This window comes from Neolamprologus brichardi, chromosome 23 (assembly GCF_056152115.1).
Source record: "Neolamprologus brichardi isolate AB-2024 chromosome 23, ASM5615211v1, whole genome shotgun sequence".
NCBI lineage: Eukaryota > Metazoa > Chordata > Actinopteri > Cichliformes > Cichlidae > Neolamprologus > Neolamprologus brichardi.
The window spans coordinates 1,416,471-1,442,630 of record NC_142125.1 but is presented as its reverse complement, the minus strand read 5'-3'; the positions used below and the strand labels follow the sequence as shown (position 1 = coordinate 1,442,630).

General features: G+C 42.5%; 1 protein-coding gene across 3 annotated transcripts; it reads right to left on the bottom strand.

The window, feature by feature from the left end:
* Nucleotides 1-5,514: 5,514 nt before the first annotated feature.
* sin3b (SIN3 transcription regulator family member B) lies at nucleotides 5,515-25,910 on the bottom strand. 3 transcript variants are annotated; one of them, XR_437372.3, is made up of 22 exons: nucleotides 25,413-25,910; nucleotides 24,166-24,272; nucleotides 23,440-23,593; nucleotides 22,037-22,399; nucleotides 21,750-21,905; nucleotides 21,296-21,424; nucleotides 20,556-20,645; nucleotides 20,278-20,396; nucleotides 19,817-20,030; nucleotides 16,766-16,882; nucleotides 16,380-16,618; nucleotides 15,781-15,964; nucleotides 13,269-14,124; nucleotides 11,048-11,217; nucleotides 10,781-10,954; nucleotides 8,842-8,934; nucleotides 8,643-8,737; nucleotides 7,984-8,182; nucleotides 7,217-7,825; nucleotides 6,361-6,533; nucleotides 6,018-6,212; nucleotides 5,515-5,916 (listed from the first exon to the last, which is right to left on the bottom strand). XR_437372.3 is itself a non-coding variant. In XM_006803269.3 (19 exons), exons 1-19 carry the CDS (start codon nucleotides 25,521-25,523, stop codon nucleotides 7,589-7,591), a joined length of 3,807 nt encoding a protein of 1,268 aa, XP_006803332.1. In that variant the 5' UTR covers nucleotides 25,524-25,910; the 3' UTR covers nucleotides 6,569-7,588. The 3 variants fall into 3 exon arrangements, 1 of the variants encoding a protein (XP_006803332.1); XR_437371.3 differs by having other exon boundaries at nucleotides 5,515-6,212; XM_006803269.3 differs by lacking the exons at nucleotides 5,515-5,916; nucleotides 6,018-6,212; nucleotides 6,361-6,533 and having other exon boundaries at nucleotides 6,569-7,825.
* Nucleotides 25,911-26,160: the final 250 nt, after the last annotated feature.

Here is a 26,160-nt window from a genome sequence, read left to right as displayed (position 1 = left end):
GCTGAAATCTTCCTGTCATCTCCAACGTGAAAGCGAATGAAAGTGATTACTGCAGTAGTGCACACTGTCAGGCATCAGTGCAGGCCATCTCATGGACAACCTGACAGATTCCTGATTGCCCACAGAGCTAGAAGGATGCATCCTATAGAGCAGAGCCGGTAATAAATCCGTGGTATCCCGTGGTCGCTGACTCTGCTGTTACACTGATGACAGATTTATTATGAAAGTTAACCATCATAAACAACAAGCTAACATATAAATGGGATTGGACTGTTTGTAAGGACCAGCTTCTGTCCCACTTGGTGCTTTAAGACCGACTGCACGAATGAGAAAACCTTAAAAGTTGTTTAAAGAAAATCTGTCAGTGAGCAGTTTAATTATAGAGTCTGTTGCCCCGGTAACTGACCCGATGTTTGTCTCTAAAACATCAAATCCAGAGTTTTCACCAGGCACGTGCAGAGGGGGGGGGCTAGAGGGGCTTGAGCACCCGCCCCTTTAAACCTCTCTGCACGGCCCTGGTTTTCACTCAAGTTGTCACTAAACCTGCTCTGTGGAACGTGGCCCACGTAAACCGTGGAGCACTTTTAGATTTCACTGAGCTCAGCGAGTCCCGTCAGTTTTAAAGCCGATGTGCCGGATCATGTTTTTGCATCTTGTCTTAATATGAACTCGTTTGGTTCTCCGGACCATGTTAGTCTTGAGTAATGGTTGAAAATTAGGCGACTGGGATTCTTTACGTTGATGAGGATGTTTCGCCTCCCATCCAAAATAACAGAATCCCCGTGATTACTGACGGCGGTGTTGCCAGATTTGGTGGTTTTCCATCCAGCTGCAGGTAAACGGTCGTTTCGTTCGGGCAATAAAATCCATAATGATTAATAACAAAAACAAAACTGGGCTACGTGTAAGACCATCCGGGGACTTGGCAGTGGTCAAACACTTAATAAGCTCGTTCTCAGCTCTTTAACAACAAAGCTCTCGGCTGTGGCTTATTTCCCGAGGGACGCCGCAGCGGATGGATCTGCGTGCTTGATTTGGTGCAGATTTTCACCGGATGCTCTTTCTGCTGCAATCGCTCTTGCTCGGGATGATACTAGAAGCCCTCTGTGATCCCGCTCTCTCCCTTAAACCCTTCACATCTAAGGCTGTAACAACAGTAACCATGGTTACAGATCATGTCAGATCCACAGATCGTGGATAATGCGCATTATCCACGATCTGTGACATTTTTTTTTGCGCCACGAGAACAATCAGGTGTCTTTGCTTCTGTAACGCACACTTGAGCTTAAGCGTTGCTTCACTTACTTCAAAGTGTCGTCAGTAACAGCTGAGATAAGTGCAACGCTGTTACCAGCTACTGGTTTAAGTTTCGAGCGTCTCCTGTGAAAGGCCCGCTGGCTGTCCGAGAAACGGCGACGCGTTAACGCTGCGTCTACGTGTGCGTGTTTGACCCTCTCGCCCTGCTGTTCCTGCCCGTGGCTACACGGTGTCACCACCCACTAGTCATGAGACAAAGCCCAGGGAGCTACAACACCGACTTATTACAGAAACGTCTCCTGTTTCTGATTCTTTTCTTTTCTCTCCTCATAGCGGCTGAAAGGCTGAAAAGCCTCCGAGTGCAATGAGCTTAACGTGAACTTGAAAAAGCTGGAAAGTCAAACTGTGTCGTATCTGTTTAAAGTTGAGAAGGTGGATGGATCTGTCCATTTAAACACACAGCATGACTTTATACACACATTAAACATGACACACACACGCACGCATCGCCTCTCTCGAGTCAGAGAGCACAAACACTACAGCAGATAGTTTTGTAAAAAGGCTCCGTTGTCTTGCCTGCATGCTGCTTTTTCTTTTACATTGTACATAGATGTTAATTTATTTGACATAATGTGTATATTAGTAATCATTGTAGCCACTGACAATGATTGATTTCATACGTTGCCATTTCTGCTCCAGAGCGAACAGTATTTTGGAGGCGACGAGGAGATTTTTGATCGTTCACAGTCCCGCACTTTCCCCCTCCGTGTGTAAATCTGTTGAAACGTGTTTGTATAAAAATAGAAGAAGAAAAAAAACCGAATCCACAAAGATGGAGAACGTGATCAGTCGTACGTTGTTGGTGATTCCTTCGTGTTTAGATATAAACGGGGCTCGAGGAGAAGGACGAGGTGGGGGGACTCCGGCGTCCTGCGCTGTTCGTACATTTGTGAATGTGCATGAAAATATTGTGGACATCATATCGTTGTTAGTCGCCCTGCGGAGTACTGTGGGAGGGCACAGGACGCGATCCCAGTCCGGGGACGACCCACACCACAACACGATACCGCTAAACTGATCCACCGCGTACTTCTTGAATATCTGATCAAACTAATGAAGGATCTTTATCTGCTCACTGGAAGCGTTTCAAGGTGCTTCGATGTGAGAAAAACATGTTTTAGTGATTTAGTGTCTGTCTGAAATGTTCAGTGTGTGTAACCCGCTGACAAAAACAAAAACAGGGTGATTTTGTACAGATGTTACACGACGATAAGCCCTGACATCCCTCTTTTTCCCCTCACGAGTGAAGGTTTTGTTTTCACTGCCTGCTGAAACCTTCACGATGTTAAAGTGCTCGATATCTGTGCATCCCCCCCTCCCTCGATGTTGTTTGTACCCTTTTCTCTAAACTAGCTGAACGTGATAGTAACTGTAGTTTGGTAGATGGATGTTCTACTTTGATACTTTAAAGTTTAAAAAGATGACAGAATAACTACATTGTGGCTAAATGTGACTTAAAGAGACATGAAGGGAAATGTCTTACATGCTGAACCATCCTCCCCGAGTCCCTTTTAGAAAGTAGTTTGTACATGTCGAGTGTATAACGCTGTTCTATGATGGTTTTTCTGATGGTATTTGTATTTCTGTATACACTTTGGTGATCCTGTCATATCTGGGTTTTATAAACCACGATTATTTTTAAAGCTCACTTGGCCTCTCGACTCTTCTTTTAACCGCCGCTGCATACAGTAAACCTTTATCTGCGTCTCCACCCTGCAGCGGGGCCCCGATGCACCTCTGTGAATATAGAAATAAACCTCAGCACACATGCATTATGGTTCGTTTCTGCACTTTAACATTGTTCTTTGGTTTCTTTTGCATTTTAGGATTCGTGCTCGTTTCATGTCTGCACCGTATTGTGCGGTTTTGAAGTCGATTCTTCACCCGCTCTTGCGCTTAAGTAGGTCTGTCCAACAGCGCTGGCAGCCTTTGGGGATTTGAGGTCTTTCTCTCTTCTCTTTCTTTTAATTCCCAGTGGGCAGACAGACAACGTCACATTCAGCGTGCCAACCAGGAGAAATGAATCATTGAGAAGCATGAAAATCACGCTTGTTGGCAGAGAGAAAGCCCCCACAAAAATCAAAGGAGAACACGGTGAACTTTGTTGAATCATCATGTAAAAAGCTCTCATAATCCAGCTGAAGCATCACAGCAGTTTTTCTCTGTTTATTTCTAACTTTGGACGCCACCGCGGCACTGCGTCAGTGTTTAGCGTGTCATGTGACCAGTTTACCCGGATACATCTGAGGAACATTTAAGGATTTAATTTGTAACAAAACTACCGACTACCGGTGTTGTGCCAAAGTAGGTATCCCCGACAGAATTTGTTTCCCCTGTGCTGGGAGCAGGAAGTACTGATGTTTTCATTTTGTGAAAAAGTGAAAAATTAGTATCGTTACATTAGGGGAGACCGGGAATAGTTGTAACATTTTTGACATTTCTGTCTGTAAATTGGAGCTCTTTTAAGGTAGTGGATTCAAAATGTAATGCAAAGTATTTACATGTCTCTGCTATTAAATAGTGCAGCTATTTTCTCTGCAGCACAATGACCCATTGCATGGTATGGTCTCAAACACAAAGAGTGAAATGTTACAATTAACCCCATAGTCTGGGTTAGTTGTAACATATCCTGGGGTGAAATGTAACACAATGAAATAAGGGTACTGACAAAACATTAACATGTAATCTTTGTTTATTCAACACATGAATGCACTTAGAGCCATTTATATAGCTATGTGTGTGACAGAATGGAGAAATCTAGCTTTTGAACATATTCCAACCCCCCCAAAAAAGACAAATTATGGAATTTTCTGCAACTGAATATTTCATTAATTTTGGTTGGTCCTCCTTGAGTTTGGCCTCATTGCCTCAGTGGGCATTATAACCTACAACTCTTGCACCAACATTTGAACATAACAATGAAGCTGAAAAAATGTAGTTGTTCACCAGCATCGCAATTCCATTACTTTTTTTCATGGCTTACCTTGGTGTGGTTTGCAAAGTGCTTCAGAAGGATGAGGAAATCTGTTTCTTACACCCATCCTGATTTATTTCCACTACCAGTACTTTCAACTGGTCCATCTCTGACACAGTGGTCTGCATAATGTATGTGTGGGAACACAAACAGTGGAGGAATTGTGTTGCCAATGGCATTAACCGCATATACAAAGGTGACCAGTGAACCTCTCTCTGCTGATGTCGTTGCCCCAACTTGTTTAATATAAGTTAAAGTAATAGTGTGGTAAGTTGTAACATCTGCATTATTGTTACAACTAACCCAGACTCCTATAGCCATGAACTAGCTAACATTACAGCCAACGGCTAAAACATTAGCACTAAAGACCTACACAGAATATATCCCCACAGACATACAAATAACACAATTTAAGTTTGATGAGTTTAACTGCAAAGCAGATAATGCTATTAGAAATTGAAATAAAGTAGAAAAACTTACTTTTTGGCATACAAATGACTTTTTTTTTGTGTTAAATTGTCTGTGTTTGACAAAATGTGCTGATTTTTCACATGTGATAGCAGAACTGAGTTGGGCATGCACAGGATGAGTCACATCATTTGAAACTTAGCCCTGATTGGAGAAATTGGAAGTGTTAAAACTGACCCACGTTACAACTATCCCTGGTCTCCCCTACCATTCAGTTTGAGGGTTACAACAGAAAATTATATATTTATTGCTCACGGGGTATCAGATGAGATTATTTTAATAAACCATTAACATTTTGGCTGATAACTATTTTTATTCTCCTGTAACTTTACTGTATAAAGAGCTAAATCCTCCAAAGTTTCAGGAGTAATGCGTCATAATAAGAAGTGTTTGTGAACATAAAATCAGCAATGTGGGATACTGTTTGTCCGTGATTTACACAGGGGGAACACATTGTGGCAGGATCAGCCTGATATTATTTGTATCCCACTATAACTTCGTTGTATAAAGAGCTAACATCTCAAAAATGTCAGGAGTAGTCAGCCATAATAAGAAGTGTTTGTAAACTAAAAATCAACAATGTGGGATCCTGTTTGTCTGTGATTTGGACAGTCCAGCGTGTGCTCCCGATGCAGGGGAAACAAATTCTGTCGGGGATACCTAGTTTGGCACGACACCGGACCCATTATACTTTGTTTTGTTGGAAAAGCGGACAATGATTATTCTTATTTAAATACAGAATTGTGCAAAAGTCTCATTTCTTTTCATTTTGCTCTGAAAAAGGGAAATCGGTCCAGTCATTTATTGAAGCTTGTACAAACAGTGCAAAAGGCAAACACAGAGTTTGTGCATTTCTAATGAGCCTAAAGTCAATATTTGGCAGCGCAGTCTGAACTCTTAATTCTGTAAGTGTTCAGGAAGAGTTCTCCAGGACATTCAGAGCTCTTCTTTGTTCTGTTGAGCTATGCTCTTACTGCACTGTCAGTATGTTTGGGGTCACTGTCCTGCTGAAAAATGAAGCCATTAATAATCAGATGCCTTCCAGATGGTTTTACATGATTAAAATCTGCTGGCACTTTTATTTGTTCATCAATCCATCAAGCTTGACAAGATCCCCAACACCGCTGGCTTCAGTCTGCCTCAGATCATCACACAGCCTAGCCATATTTGGGCATAAAGACAAGGATTTTTAACCAAAAAAGTCAAATTCAGTCTCAGCTGTTGATTTTTGCTCCAGTACTTTTGGAATTTGGCATACCTCAGCCCTGTTCTCGTCCTTAATAATTGCTTTTTTATATCCATATTTTCTCTGAAGCCATTTCTAACCAAGCTTTGGTGAACAGTAGATGGATCAACTGAAGGGCCAGATGTTCTCTCAGGTCATCAGTCATCTACTGTGTGCAGTTCTTTGTAGACAACTTCTCTTTTTTACTCATCTAGTTTCCTCAGTTTTCTAAATGACACAGATATTTTTTGTTAATCACTTAGTTTGTTACTATTCCATGCCTGTCAAACTGTTTCATCTTTGGCATTTTTCATAGATTTCCACTAAGAAATGACAACAGATTCTGTTTTGTGACTGTCAAAACTTTTGCACATACCTTTAAAAATAAGTGACTCTTTAGTTATCGAAGCAGCTGCAGGTTTCTATTGTCGTTTGAGCTCCAGGTTTTTTGGTCTGTCAGATTATCTCCTCTTCACAGGCTCCATCTGCGCACACAGACACTCCTCGACAGTGACTGCGAGCTGCGTCGGCGAGGCTGTGTTGGTTAAACTCAACGACAAACAAGCTGCTAAGTCAACATCTAAGAAGTTCACAACTAGGTTGTTTATTTTATGATAACTGATACAGGATAAATGTTATACATTCTATTTTAACACTGATATTTCGATTTTATTTTCAATGTCAGTATGCAAAAAAAAGAACAATGCAAAATTAAACATTTGGTGATGAATATGATACATAATTTGATCTTCATTAATATTAAACCAATTAATCTTAAGGACTCATCGTTGCCCCAGTGATAACTTGTTTAGCTACAACACAAAAAAGGGGGAAATACAAAAAAAATAAACAACAAACATCAAGAGTTGGCTGACAGCAAACACTGTAGAGAACCACATGATCTTTAGATGTGTAGATGCATATATAAAAATACAGGATCCCTGTTGTGTGTATATATATGCACATACAGTAATAACGCATTTACTATAGTTGCAGAGCCTGCAGTGGGCCTACAATGAGACAAAAATGAAGAGAGCAGGATACACATACATACACACGTTTACCATAATCTCCCCATAGAAACACACAGAAACCAACCGACCGACCCACAGGCAGGCTCTCCGGCTTTAGAGGCTAAAAACTACATTTGACTTAAAAAAAAGGAAAAGAAAAAGAAAAAAAACAGACATTCACATTTCTCAAACAAATCCCATGATCTCATGAGTCCTCACCTGATCAGCTGACTCAGCCGTCAGCCTTATTAACGTTACTGCCACCACAGAAGCTCGAATGATGAAGATGCCGAGGATGATGAACTCCGTTCGTCCACTCGTGCTGCAGATCAGGGCCGAGCTGGCTCTCATTGATTACTTCACTGTCTGTTGGCCCTCGTCCCCGCATCGTCACTCCTCTCGCTCACTCACTGACTCACTGCGTTTCTGCCAGTTTCTTCATCCGTGAGTCAGAGTGACTGAGCGAGCGCGTCGTGGAGACACGACTGCAGCTGTTTATGTCTGTGTTTAGTGTACGTATGTCCTTTGCATTCATGCATTTACCTGTGTGTGTGTCTGTGTGTGTGCATTACTGTCCATCTGTGCAGGCCTCTACGGTGAAGAAGGGGCTTTGCTACCGCTGTAATGAACCTGGTATCTGTTGACCATCTGCCCCTTCACTTCAGTCGAGAGGCAGGTAGTCTTGCAGGGGATGAGATCCTCCTCGTCTTCGCCCATTAGCCAGTTCTGTACGGAGCGTTCAGCCGAGGCTGCAACATGATTGGTCAGCCAGCTCTGGTGCCACTTGTCGAAGCGTTCGTGCTGGCTCGCTGCCACTCTGTGCTGCGACTGTGAAGGAAGAAGACAAACTGTCAGAGACTTGTCACCGAGAGACAAAACCGGATTTAACAAGCAGAAAACTAGCAGGATTTGTTTTCTCCAGCAGAGCTCTGACGAGACCCACGCGCAGGACGGGTGTCTAAATTTAAACTTAGATGCCAGCCTACCTTCCTGGCCTTGACGAGGGCCCCTCTGCGGTACATGTAGTCCTCAGAGTTCATGACAAACACCATCTTGTGAGTGTTGAGTTTAAAACGACAGTCGAGACTGCCGGCGTTTTCCACGCCCAGCTGGCGGTGCCACTCTCTCCTGCAGCGCATCGCCTCCACCTGTCGCACTTGCCAGCGGCGAAAACGGCGCAGGTTCCTGAAAAAAATGGAGACACGGTGTGGATTACAAAAAAACTGGCTTGACATATTCTCAGGGTGCCTGAAAGATCCGTTATACCCTGTTGATCTTTACAAATGTTATCTGAGATGACAGCAGATCTGTCATCAGATACCTTTAACAGAGCCTTCCCATAATGCTGAGCTGAGGCACAACGAGCCAAATGTAAACATGAAATCAATCAAAATCTATTTGTAAGTTTTACTTGATTGTTAGTTGAACAAATTCTGTCTAGTCTAATACACATAAAAGAAATGCACCATCACAGCACAACGTTTATTAAAAATAAGACTCGTAACGCAGAAGGTGTGCAGGAAGTCAAATGCACTTTGGTTTCTCTTTCCAAGTATAATGAAATATAATATATTGCAGATTCATTTCCACTGTCACACCATTTATACTGCCACATAAGTAGAAACAGTAGAAACATCTGTCATACCTGGGCAGAAATACGGGCTTGAAGAAGTAGCCCTCTGCTTGAGAGCACAGACTGGACTCTGTTCCTACAAACTGCTCCATGTAGCTCGACAGGCACTAACACAGGAAAGTTCCAGCGAGTTTAATCAAAGTCCAGTTATTCATTTCCAAGTTTCTGGCGTGTAAACAAGTTTAGAAATTGTTAATAAATAAGTGTTTACCTGAACATCTAGCGGGTCATCAGCCTGGGCCTCCTCAGTGTCCAGCAGCTCGATGGTCATTGTCACTTGACCCTTGTTTTGAATAAACATCACCTGATGACAAAAACGAAACACCCATGTTTGAATGACCTGAATCAAAACTATGACCCAAACATGTGACATGTGCTTTATTCAAACAATTACTTAATAATAATAATAATAATAATAATGGATTGCATTTATATAGCGCTTTTCAAGGCTTTACAATGCCACTATTCATTCACTCTCACATTCACACACTGGTGGAGGCAGCTACAGTTGTAGCCACAGTTGCCCTGGGGCAGACTGACAGAAGCGAGGCTGCCATATCGTACCATCGGCCCCTCTGGCCAACACCAGTAGGCAGTAGGTGAAGTGTCTTGCCCAAGGACACAACGACCAGGACAGAGAGCCCGGGGATCGAACCGGCGACCTTCCGGTTACAGATGAGCTTCCCCTGAGCCACGGTCGCCCCGACTTGACTGTAATTTCCCAAACTAAAGGCCCCACATGGCTGCGTGGAGCTCGGCAGACCACAGTCTGAATGTTACAGCTGTGTACGGTCACTGAGGGGCAGTGCCAAACATATTTGGAGCAACTAGTCTATTGAAGGCCTTTATGGGGATTTTTGGCTGCTGTTGGTTCACCTTCATTGAACGTCTTTGTAGTGAAGCAAACAGTGTTAGAAACAATCAAACCTGTCTGTGATTCTCATTCTGCTGTTTGAACCGAGCTCTGGCTCATTTCCCATCAGTCGACCTACAACATCATCATCAGGTTTGTGTTGTTTTGGTAGAAATGCACACAAGCACATCTGCATCGTTTCACACACAAAATCTTTCTCTCTGTGTAGTAAAGTTCCTGCACGAATGGACATAAACGCAATGAATTCCTCTTGAGTCAAAGATGGACAGCAGCATCCAGATACCTGGGAGATAAATTAAAAACAGTCGGTACCAACCAAAGAGAAGCCGAGAGGGAGAAGTGGCCTCATGTTGTAGCGTTCTCAGTAGAACTGTGCCATATTATACACATCATTTAAGAAAGCATACTTTATTGATCCCTGAGGGGAAATTCCTCTCTGCATTTAACCCGTTCACCCAGTGAAGCAGTGGGCAGCCATCGGGCGCCCGGGGAGCAGTTCAGTGGATTCGAACCACCAACCTTCCGATCATGGGGCCACCACTCCACCTACTGAGCTATCCCTGCCCCAATAACAATAATACACTACATCTCTCCCCCACCCTCCTCACAAAAGTGTTATACAGTGCGGTCAGTAGTGTAGCGTTTCTCGTTCCTAGCATGCAGATAAAATTAAAATCTAAAAAGATAAAATTACTGAACACTGTGCTGTTTTCTCATTTGAATAATACCATCTTAAAAAAAAACAAAGCAAGCAAGAAACCGTTTGGATCCCAGAAAAGCATTTTCATTCTTCTACAACCGGTAATCAAGTATTCAACACCTGTTATCAAAGCGTTAGTACCAGAGAAAGGTAGCATCTGATTACATCGAAGTGTAAACGTGTTTATCACGCTGCGGTACAGCTGGCTGTCATTAAATAACTTCAGGTCCACAAAAACGTTAAATCTCAGTCATTAGTTGGAAGGTGAAATTTCAATCGACTGCACCAAAGGGCTCGAACAGCACGAGAAAAATGTAAAGAATGAATCCTTGGGGGAAAAAAATACTTGGACTGGATGAGTGAGCTGGCTTTTGTTTTCCTACAATCACGTCCGTAAAACATTCCTTTACAAAAACAGCTTAAGTGATGCACTTTCCTTTTATGGGTACATTTAGTCCTCTGAAAGTTTTACTGTCCTGTGAAATCACAGAGCAGCATATTTTTACTGCAGAGAAGGATCATCTGAAATAGTTTCAGCTGTGTGTCAGGGCCAAGCGTTTAATCCACTGTGCTCACCTTGAAGCAGTTCTCTTCGGCCATCACTCGCTCAGCTTTCCACTGGTAGCTGGTCTCCCAGGCTGCTCTGACACACTGTGAGGACAGGTTTCCCCCGGCTGCCCCTCGTTTCCTCTCAGCCAGGTAAAGCTCAACCACCTGCAGACACACCTCGTCGCTCACCAGGTGCTGCAACTTTAGTCAAAGAGGTAAATATTAGAATATGCCAGTGTTCACACTACAGAGTCACGGGACTCACAGAATTAACCTGTGTGTGAAACTGCTTACCTGTCGGATGATGTTGTGGATGACTTTGTCGATGGTGAAGCCGATATAGGCGTGGATGGTGAACATCTCCCTCAGCGTGTCCTCATATTGTGTAGAGTCCAGGTTGCCATCAAGCAAACTGCGCACCATATCGAGGAAAGCTGGGTAATACTCCTCTAACTCCACCTCGCCTGTGGAAGGGAAAGGACAGCACTTTTGTTAGAGCGGCTTCTCATTAAATCCTCCGTGTGGATGTGCAGTGGAGACTAGGAAAACCTGCGATGTGCGATAACTGTGATCAATATTGCGATAGCGATATGACTTGCGATAAAATAAATAGCAAAACAAAAAAACAAATACATAATTTCCGTTTTACTGCAACAGTTTTATTTAAAGAAAGCTGCTGTATTAGCAGAGTAACACCAAAGTGCTCTTTAACATTGAAACATTGCCCCCACAAAAATTGTCTGAGGCTTGAATTCTCAAAGACATCCTTCCCGGTCTCTATAATTAGTTTTGAATAAACAGAACACACTTGTCGGTCTTCTTTAAGATCCCAGCTGGCCAGCACCTCACGTAATACTAACAAATTAATTTTAAAATATTTTCACTCGTGTGAGCGTCTGGAAAACACAGTCAGACACCGTGTTTTCAGTTCAGAGTCTTCGATGAGGAAGTGCACTATGAAGCTCATATACGGCTCCGTTGTACGACTTGATCATAGGTCTGTAGTTGTTGCGTAGTTTTCAGCTTGGCTCAGTTCAAACATGACGGTCTTGCGGCATGTTTTCTACATTTGTGGAATGGCGACGTGGGAAAAGTAGTTTCGTGAGGGGATGCGGTTTCTCCGGTCCACTTTATGACTGGTTAGCCCTCTCTGCTAACTGTATTTATAGGCATCATGTCTTTAGCCAAAAAAATGGCTAATGGCAAATGTAATGGCCTCTGTTATCTCTTTGTAGCGCTTCGACGTTTTCTCATAAGGAGTTCCACTTGAAAAACTCGGATACAGAGACGGCTGTTGGACTGCGGTGCTCTTTGTCTTAACATTAGCAACCTTTGTTTGGCTAGCCCTGTCTTTCTGGAACTCTTCAAACTGTTCTCTCTGGTTGTTGAAGATGATGGTGGAGTCGTGTTTCCTCTGGTGGTTGCCACGAGTGTTCGACAAGTGTCGCAGAGCACCTGTGTTTGGAGAACGTCGTCTTTATCAAACCCAAAGTACCTCCAAATAAGCGAAGTACTATTTTTTTAGCCATGAGTTCATAGTCAGTAGCGTTCTCGTCATGCGTGTCGCTCTCAGCCATTACAGCTCTGACTCGTTGCTGCAGCGTTGTTCGCTCCCCACCTGAGTAGGAGGCGGGCCTCTAATCCATTTGATTGGTTAATGCCGTGAAGGGCTCTATTCGACTGGTCAAATGTGTAAAGGGGTTTCTTTGATCAGTTCGATTTATTGCGCAGGCCTAGTGGAGCCCCTGTCCCAGCAACCAAAAGCAGTTATTTACAAAAGGCCTGATGTGTGTTTGAAGAACAGATTCTTCTGATCTGAAGAAGGTTTGCAGCAACAAGTCAGTTATCAGAAACTATCGGTTAAAATGACGAAATATTAGAAAGTTTCTCAAACAAGAGGCTTTTCTGTGTCTTATATTACAAGGAGTGTGATATTGTGGCCTAAGACACTCTACATGTACAGCTTGCAATATGCTGAACAAGAATTTAGTTTGTTTTTGATAACCAGTAAACCAGTAAAGTGCCTTTAACTGGTCCATACAGGTCCTGCAAATCTGTTCAGAGCATCAAAAAATCTTTCACCACAGATTTCTTCCCTAAACACAACACAACGATGCTACTACAACACTCAGATTCTGAACAAAGTCAACTAAATAAAGGTTGACAGTACACGTAGCATTAGTAGAACAATCATTTTTCAAACGTTATTTTATTGCTGTGCTGTTTAAATACTGAGAAATGTTTCAACATTATTCCCTTTAGCAAACATTAATCTTATTTAATAGTGTGACCGACACCAATTTAAAAGCACATTCTGATTCAGTGCACATTTATTGAAACTAATTATCTAATCGTAACTTGTATATTACAGCGTGTGATTATTGCTCAGTGATCTGGAATAAAGCCACCCACACTGAGCTTACCTGTCTACCTCACAGCTGACCAACCCCACTTAAAAATCAAACACCTGACGACTGTAAAGATGCGAGTAACTGTAAACATAGACTGGACTTACTGGGCTGCTTGAGGCGGAGCTCCATAGCGAGGTCGCACGCCTTTTCCCTCCGTCCCTCGGCCATCAGCAGCCTCTCTCTGCTCTGCTCAGCTCGATGCTCCAGCAGCTGCCGTTCTGCTTGTCGGTAAACCCGCAGCAGCCGCGAACACAGAGTCTGGTGCAGCCGCAAAAAGAAATACCAGTTGTTGTTGACGAAAAACAGGTTGTAGACACCATCCAGCTCCTTTTGGTGCTCTGCTTCGGGGTCACGAAGGTCCACCTTCTCCCCGGCTGCACCCGAGCTCATCTCCATCGGCGTAGACCCCGGGGTCGGTGTGGACCCAGCAGGCTGGCTTATGCTGCTTGACGTGGTCGAGGCTTCGTTTTCTGCAGGTTGGGATGGGCTGCAGCGCCTCCTCCTGGAATCGCCGTTGAGCTGCTGCTGCGGTTGGGACTGGGTCTGGGACTGTGATTGGACAGGTTGGGGTTGAGACTGACAACTGCCGGCTGCTGCTCCTGATGCATTATTACCATTTCCTCCTCCGCCTGCTGCGGCGGTGGCGGTTCCACCTCCTCCTTTATCGCCTCCCTCTTCCGGCTCAGCCTCCTCATCCGTCCATTCTTCAGTGTCACTGAGCTCGCCGCGGCGGGAGAAGAACAAGTCGGGGACAAAGTGCTGAATGATGCGTTTGATGTGGTCCTTGTCGTCTTTGTGAATGGTTGGTTGTCGTTTAACGTGGTAGATGATGAGTGAGGCAGCATCCTCCAGGATTTGTTTGTCCTCGTAAGTAAACACCATGTGAGGTTCGCTGGATGAGGCTGAACCGTTACGGCTTTGTTGGCCAACGCCACCTTCTTCTGTGCTCTGCTCCTGACGCTGAGGTAAAAAGAAGAAAATCAGACAGCAGAAGGAAACTACTACAGGCCAAGCAGAAATGTGGAAACCTTTGACACCAAGAGGTTTCACTGACCTCTGACAAATCCCTCAACAAAAAAAACCCACCTGCACTCAGTTGCTCTAAAGCTTTTGACTGAAACACACCATCTTCATTATGAGTCATGGTGTTAGAGCAAAGCCATTTAAAGAAAATTATATGGCTCTGTTCTTACAAATGCTCCTAGAGTAGCTTTGCATACTCACAATTCATAATAATGTTCATTTATTTCAGTTCAGGCCCTCAACTCATCTCCTGTCTGGAAAAACTGTTTTAGCTCCTCCCCCTTTAAGCCCACCCTCCTCATAAGTTAGCTGTCCTCTAATTGGCTGTCCATGACAAACAAAAGGTTTGAACAGCAGGAGGCGGGGCTGGTGGTCAGAGCTTTGCCCAGGGATTTTGGCTCATAGGGATTGTCACTACCCGATCCGTACCGGAAACCCAATCGGTACCCCGCATGCGCAAATCTTACGTCACTTCCTCTCTTTGCCAACATTGCGACATTCAATATATTTGAATGATACGGTTAGCGCCCAGTTAGCTCCTAGCATTTCTCAACAGCTCTGCCTCCTTTTCGACTACCGGGACATTTAAACAATGGATAATCCGTATACAAACAAATTCATGCTTTTCTCCTCAACAGAGAGCGTTCCCCGATTGAACAACAGCGCCGTAAAATAAGAAGAATGGCGCCTAATTACAGACTTAATAATATTGACTTAGCAATGTGTCACATGAAGATTCAGCAGCCAGATTAAGTGTTTACTGACAATTGACAGTGATAGCGGACATCATCATCACTATTCCAGTCAATCCTCTCCACACAGACAAGCATAAACACACTCGACTATCACTAAATCAAATTTAACACACGTTTGTAATGACGCCAATTCAGTTTACAATAGAGTTCATTCACTCAGTCAGCAGGTGGCAGTATCCTCATACACTGGGGCGTAAACTGCCATTAAACGAACAGAAGAAGAAGAAAACATCTGCACATGCGCAGTAAGGATCGGGGAGTCCCGATCCGTAACTATCTTTTTATTTTTCGTTTTTGTCTACATTGTACTGAAATGCTTCATTATTGCAAACATTTTAAGATATACTTATTATTCTTAACATCTTAACCGATACTCTGACCCGTAACTATCGTAAAACGCTACGACCGGAAGTAGACACCTTTCGCGCATGCGGGGTACCGATCGGGTTTCCGGTACGGATCGGGTAGTGACAGGGATCACCCATCACGTATACAGACCTCAACAGGTCCACTTTAGTAACGTCAATGTGGACGCGAAATCCTAAAGAACCATCAGAAGTTTGAACAGGTTAAAATGTCAAATACGCAACTTCAGTCATGTGACGCATGTTGTGCACCTGACTGATGAACTGAAAGCACCAGAATAATCGTTTTAAATTTTAGAAAATGTGAGAGGATAATAGTCAGGTTACACTATAATGAACGCTTTTATACCCTCTCACTGAGTCTGACTCTTCTTATGATTATACAAAAGCGATTATGCAGGACTGCTATATCAGGCTTTACACCTCGTTATCTTTTCATCACCATTCAAGGTCGCGAATAGAGGAGCGTTTACCTCGTCGTAGATGCTTTCAATCTCATTAAGAAGACTTTTCGACCGCAGGGCCTTCATATCGTTCTGTTTGAAGTTGACTCCTTGGTGGTCGAGGGACTTCAGGTAGGCCTTCTCGTACTGCTCCCTCCAAATCTTATTGAAACCCTGCTGGGCCTCTCTCCACTCTTCCTCCTTAGCTTTCAACCTGGAGAGGAAAGAAAAGCTTTAAAGTTGATGCCTACAAAAACATTCGTGTAGTTGAATCTATTTTGTCGCCACAGTGCGTTTGTTTTTTCACATGTTGGACTGGAAGGAAAAAGGCAGTTCTTCAGAAAGCACTATTCGTGTAGCAGGGTGCACAAAGACCTCCATGTTGATACAAGGATCTTGCTCACGCTGTCAGCAGCTGAATATTCCCATCATATTGTCACTTGCTTAAATCTCTCAGCTGGTCATGTAAACAGAAGTATAATCAACAGTTTTCCTTCTATAGCCACAGTGATGTAAACATTAGATGCTACTTCATATGCATATGAAAGAATATTGTAGCTATAATGCTTAAAGTGTCTGCACATGTCAGACGTCACTGGGGAATTCTGACATAAAGAGATTGTCCTGACCTCTTCAGCACCACAGGCACAGCAGTAGCAGGACTCCTCTTCAGTCCCTCGATGATCTCAGGGGCTTTGTCGCCATAGATACGATACACCGCACGACGCTGGATGACCTCAGAAGTGCCGCCCAGGCAGTCGTCTAATCTGAATCGGTCCTGGTCCTCTGGTGAGAGGCGAGAAAGCTTCTTCTGGACACTCTCTAGGACTCTGATGGTGGCCAAGTTTGTCTCCAGAACAACATCCAACTAAAGAACAAGTGTTAGAGACGGCTTTTAGAGGGCATCTTCTAAAGCTTAGCACCACGCGATATATACGTTTAAGAATAAAACATCCTCGGGGTCACAAAATATATTTACCGCTTGTTAAAAACGCTAACATTAAGATGCACATACCTCAAATCTTTCATCCTCACAGCGATGCAGCTGCTCCTCATAAGGAGTCTTCTTGGAGCTAACAAAGGTTGAATCTTCTGACCAGGAGGGGAAAGACACCCAGGTGTCATTCAGTACCTGCACACATACAGATAAAAACACACGTTTTCATGCCAGCACACTTTTCTGTGGTAACACTTTAAAGATTGCTTTTTATGCACCTTGATATTTTTACTCTGGACTTCAGAAAGTAGAAGTTAGAATATCATCGCCTGATCAATCTGCTGTAGCACAGATCCCTTTAAGGCATCTTTCTACTGATTGGGTGCCCCTCACACACAAAATATTTGAAGAGAGGGTACGTGAGGCTGCCGTGCTGACAGAACGCCTTATCAAGAAGGCACATTTTAGGGGTATGCAGGAAAGATTTAAAGCAGCCTGGAGGCTGAGCCTCAGCGATTACTTGTACATGTGCTGCCTTTGTTATTTGAAACTTTTCTATGAGAAAAGGAAAAACATCTTTAAGCTACATACTGCCTCCCTGTCCTTACAATCCTAATACAGCAGTAGGGTCAAGGTTTCTATTAGGGGGTCACATGATGTGCATACTACTGAGCAAACAGTACATCTGTGTATACATGTGCTCCTAACTGCATGTGTAACCTTTTGCCATGGTTCAACATTTTCAAAACTGAGTTCCTGTTTTTGTGTACTTTGCACTCGAGACAGAAACACATGCACAAGCAATACACTTTCCCCCCGTTGGTTTCCCACCGTTTCACTAAAATACAGGTGGCAATAAAGTGTGAGAAAAGGTGGGAAGACTGACTCGCAGCTTCATTCAGACACGCACACAACAATCAGAAAGAGAGCAATGATGGCTCTCTGGAGCACAAGATATTCACCATATCTGCAAAACGTTACATCAGTGATGCATAAAGTGACTTATGAGGTCAGAGTCTTGTACATCACTGTGGTTATTCAGAGTTTTGAAAAGGGAATTATTTATAGTGTTGTTTCCTGTTAGATACTGATCAGGGATAGGGTTAGATGATCAACTGAAAGGTTCCATGTCAGGTCTTTGCTGGATTTTATTTTCCCCATTTCTTAAGGACATGACTTTCAGATATTGTTCATCTACTGTAGAGACCTTTTTAGGTTTGACACTCATTTTGTCTGCAACTTGTCCGGTTTTCCACTTCCCTCAAACTTTTTTGAGGACACACTGCACACCATACTGAGAAGTTTCTGCTAATAGCTTTTTAGAAATTGACTTGCTGGCCTAGAAATACTATTTTGTGCCTGTCAAGCTGTTACCATTGGCATTATACAGATTCAAAATGGTTTCAAAACAGTGATAGTAAAGTTTTTCTAAAAAACTGCTGATTAGAAAACTTAATTGATTAGTTGCGTGCAGAGATGGACAGTAACACGTTACTGTAATCTGATTACTTTTTTCAAGTAACGAGTAAAGTAAGGGGAACGCTGCGTTACTGCGTTACTAAAACCGTGTTTTTTTGCGAGAATGTCTCATGACAGTGACGTAAGCGAGTGCGATGTTCGTGACAACAGCTGTGTGCAGATCAACAATGGATCATATATCGAGTGCAGAGAGAGTATGAGCGTGCAGCGTTTAAAGCGTGGAAGTACTGACCTTACTTTGAGTTTGATTCCATAAAAAGTGACAAAAACATTAGTGTCCGTTGTGCGTGGGAAGAAAACTTCTTTTTACAGCGAAAAAACCCCTAAACTTCCAAACAAGCACCGAGTAGCTACGACGTAATGGGAAACTCACAGAGAAACTCGCGGATTCTTCCACTGACCGCTGCACACCTGCACCAGGGTAACCCTCCGCCTACCCCACTCCTGCTTTACAGGTGAAAATAGAGCAACAGGACCGCTAGTCTTTGACTTTATTTATTTTCTGCTGTGTTTTACTTGCATCTATTTGAAAGACTGAGTGTAAACACACAAAATATTTTATTTTATGAGTTGGAATGTGCAGAAAATAGGTTTAAATGTTAAACTAATTTCTTCCAGTCAGAGAATGGTGCAGATAATTAAATTTTTGCTTGATGCATAAAGTTAAAAGATTAAAACTAATAAAACAAGTTTTAAAAAGAGACTTTTCCATTTGATTACATTTTGTATGATGATTATGCAGAAAAAGTAGAATTGGGCTGAAAGATCTATCGCTTTATCACCTATTCAGGTTGTAAATCGTGTTTTTAAAAAGTAACTAAGTAACTAAGTAATTAATTACTTTTGAAAATAAGTCATCAGTAAAGTAACAGGATTACTTTTTTGGGGAAGTAATCAGTAATTAGTTACCGATTACTTTTTTCAAGTAACTTGACCAACACTGGTTGCATGTAGACAACACCGATTCATCACTTGCGAACTTGAACAATTCAATGTTAAGTTGATCAAATTTGTAATTTAATATTCAAGTCAAACTTAAAGAGGGAAAGTCGACTCAAGATGTGTGATTTTGTAAAAGTCTGCGCGTTTACCTCAAACAGCTAAAAGCATGCAAGCTGTAACTTATGGACTGATGTTTATCAACCAGGGTTGATGATGAAATAAATGTGGGGAAAGAAAAATACTTGTCAGCAAGATTCAGCCCTGTGTGCATAAGAGCTTACTAACAGCAGCTGTTTTCATAAAGGAAGAGCTTCGAGACATCCTCATATTTGGCAGCCTGAAGGTGTGAGACAGAAACTTAAGTTGGCAACCTCGCTCACCCCGTCATGTTATGTGAGGTTTAGGGAGTCCTCAAAAACAATGACATTCTTAGGTGAGCTGAGCGAGGGACAAAGGCACAAAAGAGGCATGCAAAAATAACAGGAATCATAATATTGTGCGTATCTAGACATCAGTTTCTATGCATGCAGTTCAAACTTGTGCTACGTTGAAAAAAATAAACATTTAAATTCAGACATCAAGCCAACATGTTAAGATGCTGTCAAAGAAATATAAAGGAACAGATGAAAGGGGCTCAAATGCACACAGATAACTTTAAGAAATGAATGATGCAGTGATCTTTGTTTGGTAAACTCTAAGTAGATATACCTCCTTGCATAAGGCCGTGCGCCCACTGCATTTAGGCTGCTGGTAGGTCTTGGGCAGTGCTCTATAGCTGGACCCCAGGCGCTTGCAGGAGGCATAATCCACCTCCCTGCCCCCTCCTCCCTCCATGTAACGATCCGACAGCCCTGACACAGCATGAGAGAGCTCTTTGTCCCCGAGAAATGACTTGAACTGTGTGTACAGTTCAGGAAACTTCCTGCAAGGATATGGACAAAATTATTAATGACAGATAATTGTAGTACATCTGGTGTTTTCAGCTGGTATAAAAAGCCCTGTGACGACCATTTAGAGATAACTTTGACCTGAATGTCATATCTGAAAACAAACAATGTCTTAATATTTGTTGCCATTTGCTTCACTAACACTGGATATTAGCATCATAAACCATTTCCACTTTAGTTTGTCTCTTTCTATCCATCTCAAAATTCTTTCCATCCACTCACCCCAAGAAAGGAGTAACAAGCTGTAGCAGCTCAGCTCCTGAAACCACTTCTTGGTTAAACAAGGCGATGCAGCGCAGGAAGTTCTCATATACTTCCTGGCTTTTAAACAGACGACGAACCTAAACGACAGTTGGGTTGACAATAAAATTCACTCAATCACTTTAAAAAATAAAAACAAAGTTTCAGTTAAAAACAAAAAGAGGAAACATTATGGGATTTAGTATAAAAAATTAAATAAATAAAATCCAGAATTACAGCCCAGAAGAATAATCCCTCACCTTATCAAAGAAGGAAAATTCTCTTAAGACTCCATGTTTGCCAACCGAAGCAAAGGACTGATCTTTGGTACAGGAATACTTCATTTTTTTCTAAATAAAGAAAAGAATAAAATCTGAACATCACAAACTTGACCGCTTTTGGAAAATCCCAAACAGCTGTTGAAACTTTTAAAGAAAAGTTTGTGTTTATGCAACACAAAATTATTTTCTAGCAAATGAGTTGGTGCTGATGAAATGAAGTAAAGTAATGCAAATACTCTGTAACTATGTTACAAGCTTGTGAGACACATTGTGTCCAGCATGTTGCAGGCTGTAATGTCCATAATAGTAAATGACATACATCATGGGGCTTACATGCAACACATTAATTTATAGAAATGACTCAATGTAACAGATTAAAAATAAACTGATACTTAGTAAGTTCTCTTCAATTAAACTGTTACTGTGTTACTCAACATTTATCTGTATATGAAAATAAAGAAATTTACCAAAGTAAAAGCAAATAAAAAGCCCATAAGGCTAACAGTCGTTCTGTAGTGTCTGTAACAAGAATGGTGTCTTTCAAAGCTCCATCTCTCTCTCTCTTTCTTTTTAATTAATCGTGAATACGTCAAAATTTTAGACCCTATTTCACAAGATGATGAAGTTGCAGAAACAATCATAAAACGTAGCATTTTAGCTCGTAACGCACAGCTTTTGTCTCTTTCACTGACTGACCCGCTGAAGAGAGAAGAACTTACCTTGAGCAGTGGGGACATGTGCTGGAGAAGTATGGGCCTCGGTCTCTTTTTGTTCTGTTTGGTTATCGTGTCCTCTTCCTCTGTTCTTTTCAGCTGCTCTTTCCCCCCGGTGAGCGAACTGCCTGTGAACTACAGAAGAGGAGGCACATGGGCAGAAAATGCTCAGTAGTACTTCTTGGGACTTTGGGAACTTCTTAGAGAACTGACTGACAGAAATACAACATTTTTGACAAGTTATATATTCAGCTGTTCAAAAGTGGCACATCACTGTGACTATAATAATATCATGATGGCATTTCAGAGCAGTAAATGTACAAAATGTCACTGTTGTAAACTGTGTTAAAATAACTGGAAATGACAAATGTTGCTTTCGTGCCCGACTGCAAATTGTTTCTGTTTTCATCTCCTTCACAAGTGGAACATCAGAAATCTCCGTCTATGCTGCTCAACTCACCAGTGATCTCTTGGCATCGGGCAAGAATTGTCCAAACTCAGCCAGCAGGTCTTCTTGTCCCTTGAAGAGACTGGCAACTTTAGAAAACACCTCATCTTCTGTCATCCCACTGCTGCCTCGACTGCCTCGACTCTCCTTCACCTCCAGCTGTTCCTTCTAAAATGTTATAGAGATATACGGGAGACACACGCACACAAAATAAAAACAAAACTCAGAAACTACAAATAAAAACCCTACACCTTTTATGCTATGAATATGCAGTATCCATGGTCTTACTTCTACAGTACCTGATATGTGTGAAGAATTTCTAGGAAGGCTCTATAGATCTCTGGATGGTCCAGGAAACGGTTTTTAATCTTGTTGACATAGCTGATGGCGCTATCAAATTCTACGGGGCTCGTCTCTGAGGCAGGCGGGGACACAGATGAGGTGGCTGCTGGATTTTGGCTCTCTCTGCTGGTCAGGGGAAGAGAAAGTCTGCTGGGAGGCTCTGGAGGTCCTGCTGCTGATGAAGACAGGGGCTCTGTTGTGGCCACCTTGACTTCACTGGTCTGGGCAGGTCCCACTTCAGAGTGAGAGGAAGAGGCGCTACCCGAGGTTGCAGCAACAGCAGGAGCGACAGGACTCTTCCCCTGCGGGCTTGGGGATACCTGCACAGAGATGCATTAAGAAAAAGACTGTTTATTTATGACTTGGGGAGAAATATGTGTTTGTATATGCCGGTGCAGGTGCAGCTAAAATGATGACGTAAACCAACTTTAATGTGCTTGTGTTGCTGCAGAAATATTAAACACTCAAACATAAGTTGGCTCTGTGGGTTCGTTTTAAATCCCTCCCTTAGCAGTGCATAAACTCTATATAACACAATAACAATTGTAATTGTAGACAAAAGGTACACAGTAAACATAAAGCACTAAATATTAAAAATTATTTAACAGAAAAAGTTTACCGAAACTTTCATAGGTTTTAGAAAAGAAATGCATGCATTGTGCATACTTTAGGCCTAATGTTCAGAAAGCAAAGTGACTGGATGTTTATATGAATGTATTTGTAATCTAAATTCAGTATTAAAGAAAAGTGCAAATGATGCAAATCCCAAGTCACACTAACATTACACCTAAGATTGCCCAAATCCCATCATTAGCACGAGGCATCTCTCAGAACAAAACATCCCTGGAAGTTAGTTCCCAGCTTTTACTTTAAAATAATAAAATTGTACACAGAAACTGAAAGAGCTGACACATATAAAAGTTTAACTCAATCTGACACGGACCAAATGCCACAGAGTGAAATCATTACAAATTCCTCAGTGTTGTCATTTTTGTATCACATCGTAAAATTCTTTTAAAGCCTAACATAGATTCCTAATCTCTGAAATTCTTTTTATATACAACTTGTATATATTTGGCTCTTTGTGATGGGATTTAAGTGCTTGTTTCAGCCAAAAATGCACAGGAAGAAGCAGAACTCCAGCTGAAATTTTGTGAAACTACAAAGCTGCTGTACATTTTGTAGTGAAATCTTCGTGAGGGCTTTTTCAGGCAGCTCATTCAGCTGAAGTTCAGGGCAGTAGAGCCACACCTGTTTCCTCCTAAGATGTTCTGTGGTCTTAAACATATAATGCTGTCAGCATACACTGCTGTACGTTGCTTTACTGATATCTGATATCTCTTTAAAAAGAGTATCTTACCTGTGCAGAGAAAGGAGACTGAAGGAATGCCATCCCATTCTTAGGGACCTCTATCCGATACCCCGGTGGCAAGAAGGCATTGAAGCCCAAGACGAGGTCTGGGTGTCCATGAAACAGTTGTGATACACGGTTTATCACTCCCGGTGTGTCGATGCTATTTCAGAAGACAAACAGATAGTTTAGAAGTTTGGTTGAGAAAGATTGATTAACTACTTCTCTCAAACACCACAAAGCAAAAACAGAAAAAAAGTTATAAATAAGCGCTACACAAGTTAGCTTTAAAGAAAAAGGAGCAAAGAGGATTTGCTTTTAGTCCTCGTTTCATTTCAGCTATGTGCAGTTTCATATGCACTGATAAACTCCAGATTGTGAAACAGAACTAGTCAAGGATTAAACTGCACAACGTAATGAAACTCCATAAACAAGCAGCACAATCACCATCTAAAGAATATGTATGGGAATGTATGTCATTAAGAATGCATTACTAGAACTGCCATTACTTCTGGTTTGCACCCTGGCAGAAGTACAGCTGCCAGTTGGTCACAAGATTGTACAAAAACCATCAAGCTGAATTTCTTAAGACTTGGTGGCGTATGGGTAAATGAAGATCCCACTGCATTTTAAAGTGGATCTGGACCACCTCCCTTAAAAACTGCACAACAGAAATCAGTGTGCTCCCTGTGTAGTAGTTACTTGTGGTTTGTTTGCATAAATGCCCAATGATACCTCTGCGACTTGAACTCCTTCATGATGTCGAGAAACTTGTTATATATCCCAGGGTCATTCGCAAAACGAATTTTGACTTGGTCCAGATATGACAAGGCATCTTCAACCTAAACATGGAGAAGAGGAAGAAAAAAATCAGTACAGAACAAAGCACAGGCAGTCTCAGCTGGACGTATGGAGCAGCATTTTCCCCTGAATCCAGTCACGGTGCTCACGGTGGATAATTTTACAGCTACAAAGCTTGTTTATAGATTTCAAATGCTACGTTTTGCATTATTAATAAATGCATTTATTTCCGATTTGAACTATAAAATTACAGGTAGCCCCATCGTACAGATTTGTTTCAGTGCTGCATACGTGAAGTTACGTGAATGCTGACTGATTTCTTCACTATCAGCCAAAGTGCAACATCAACAAATCCTCTGGTTAGCAGTACAAGCTGTACAACTAACGCTAAAATAAATAAATAACTGGGCATACACAAGAGACACCAGGCAGCTTTTGTTCATTACTCCACTGCTTTCTTTCGCTACCACAGCTAGGCTAGTTTAGGTTGCGCTAAAGGGGGAAAAATGTCTTCACACAAGCCATTGTCACAAATAGTCCACATCTTAAAGAGGGTTGTTGTAGCTAACGTTTAGCCAGGAGCCAGTCGACTCACGATAATAACTCCACCAACACTTGCAACACCTACCCGCATACAAATTTATACAATATGTTTAGTCACAGCTGGTCCCCGGCCAACAGTGTCGCGTTGGCAAAAACAGTACGACATATTAAAACACTACTATAACAAAGAAACGTGTACTGGAGCTGCTAATGAAGTGAAATAGCCGTTCTTGGCTAGCCTGGCTGACGTCCTCCACTTTGTTCGGGTGGCTGAAAAAACGAACAAGGAGGAACTTCCCACAAACGAGGTCTGAGTTAACGTTTGCTCACAGAAGCACTTATTGATATGGCAAATGAGAAAGTACCACTAACTGTGCCACTCCACTGTCACTCGCACATCCACTAAACGAAACACAGCTTCTAAATCCAACATTAAATGTTAACGTTAGGCTGTTTAGCAATGAATTACTTTTAATAGGCCAGCGAGCTAACTAACGTTAGCCAGCCGTTCCTTTCACTACTCTCGACGACAGAAGAGAGAAAGAGAAAAAAGCCTCAAATCCAATGCAATGATCCGACGAACAAAATGGTTCTGACTCTCAGCCACTTTTCCCTTGTCATGTCCGTTGTCTCCTTACCTTCAGCTTCTGGAAGTGCTGCTGCTGCACTTGCTTTTGTGTTATAACGTAAGGCTTGTCTTGAATTTGGTTTATTTGCTTCGCGGTGCTGTGCGCCTGAATCTTCGCCATTATCCCGGCGACAGGAGGCTCGAGAGCCGCTACCACAACTTAAGAGGGAAGCTTCGGCGTTACCTCCAGTTGTTGGCTAGCCGACAAACCTTGCTCTCGGTCGGGAAGCCAGCCTGCCAGCAAGCAACCCTACTCTGCCTAGCTGGACAGTCTAGGTACAGAGGCAAAAAAAAAAAAGGACGGGAAATCCAGCAGAATGAAGGTTGATGACAGACAACCTGCTACTCTCGGTGACTTTGATGAAACATCACCATCGAATTAAACGAGCCCAGGCAAGAAGTATCGGAAAATAAGCCCAGAGACAATGGTTACCGTTTTTCGTATTTAAAAAAAACTAAAGCCTGTCTCTTTAAATTCGGCGGCAGCGCTCTGTCTTGGCGTCCGGAAGCCAGAGTAGGAGTGAAAAAAAAAAGTGAAAAATTGAACTGCGCAGTCGCAGCGATGGGAGGAGCTGAGTTCACAAGAATCAGATTGCTCCACTCCCCCTTCACTGCTACAAAGGAGCAACGCTACTCCATGCAAAGGATGGCTGCACACTCCACAACGGTGCCCACGGAGCTCGACGGTGGACCGAATGCCCACTGTGAGAAAGATCGATACAGGGCTATTGATAGACACCTACGGCTCATTCAGAGGG

Coding starts and splice junctions, on each gene's coding strand:
- sin3b (XM_006803269.3), bottom strand. CDS start 25,523: ATGGCGAAGATTCAGGCGCACAGCACCGCGAAGCAAATAAACCAAATT. Junction 8,738..8,841: donor ATGACCCGCTAGATGTTCAG/GTAAACACTTAT, acceptor TTCCTGTGTTAG/TGCCTGTCGAGCTACATGGA. Junction 7,826..7,983: donor CCCTCGTCAAGGCCAGGAAG/GTAGGCTGGCAT, acceptor CTTCCTTCACAG/TCGCAGCACAGAGTGGCAGC.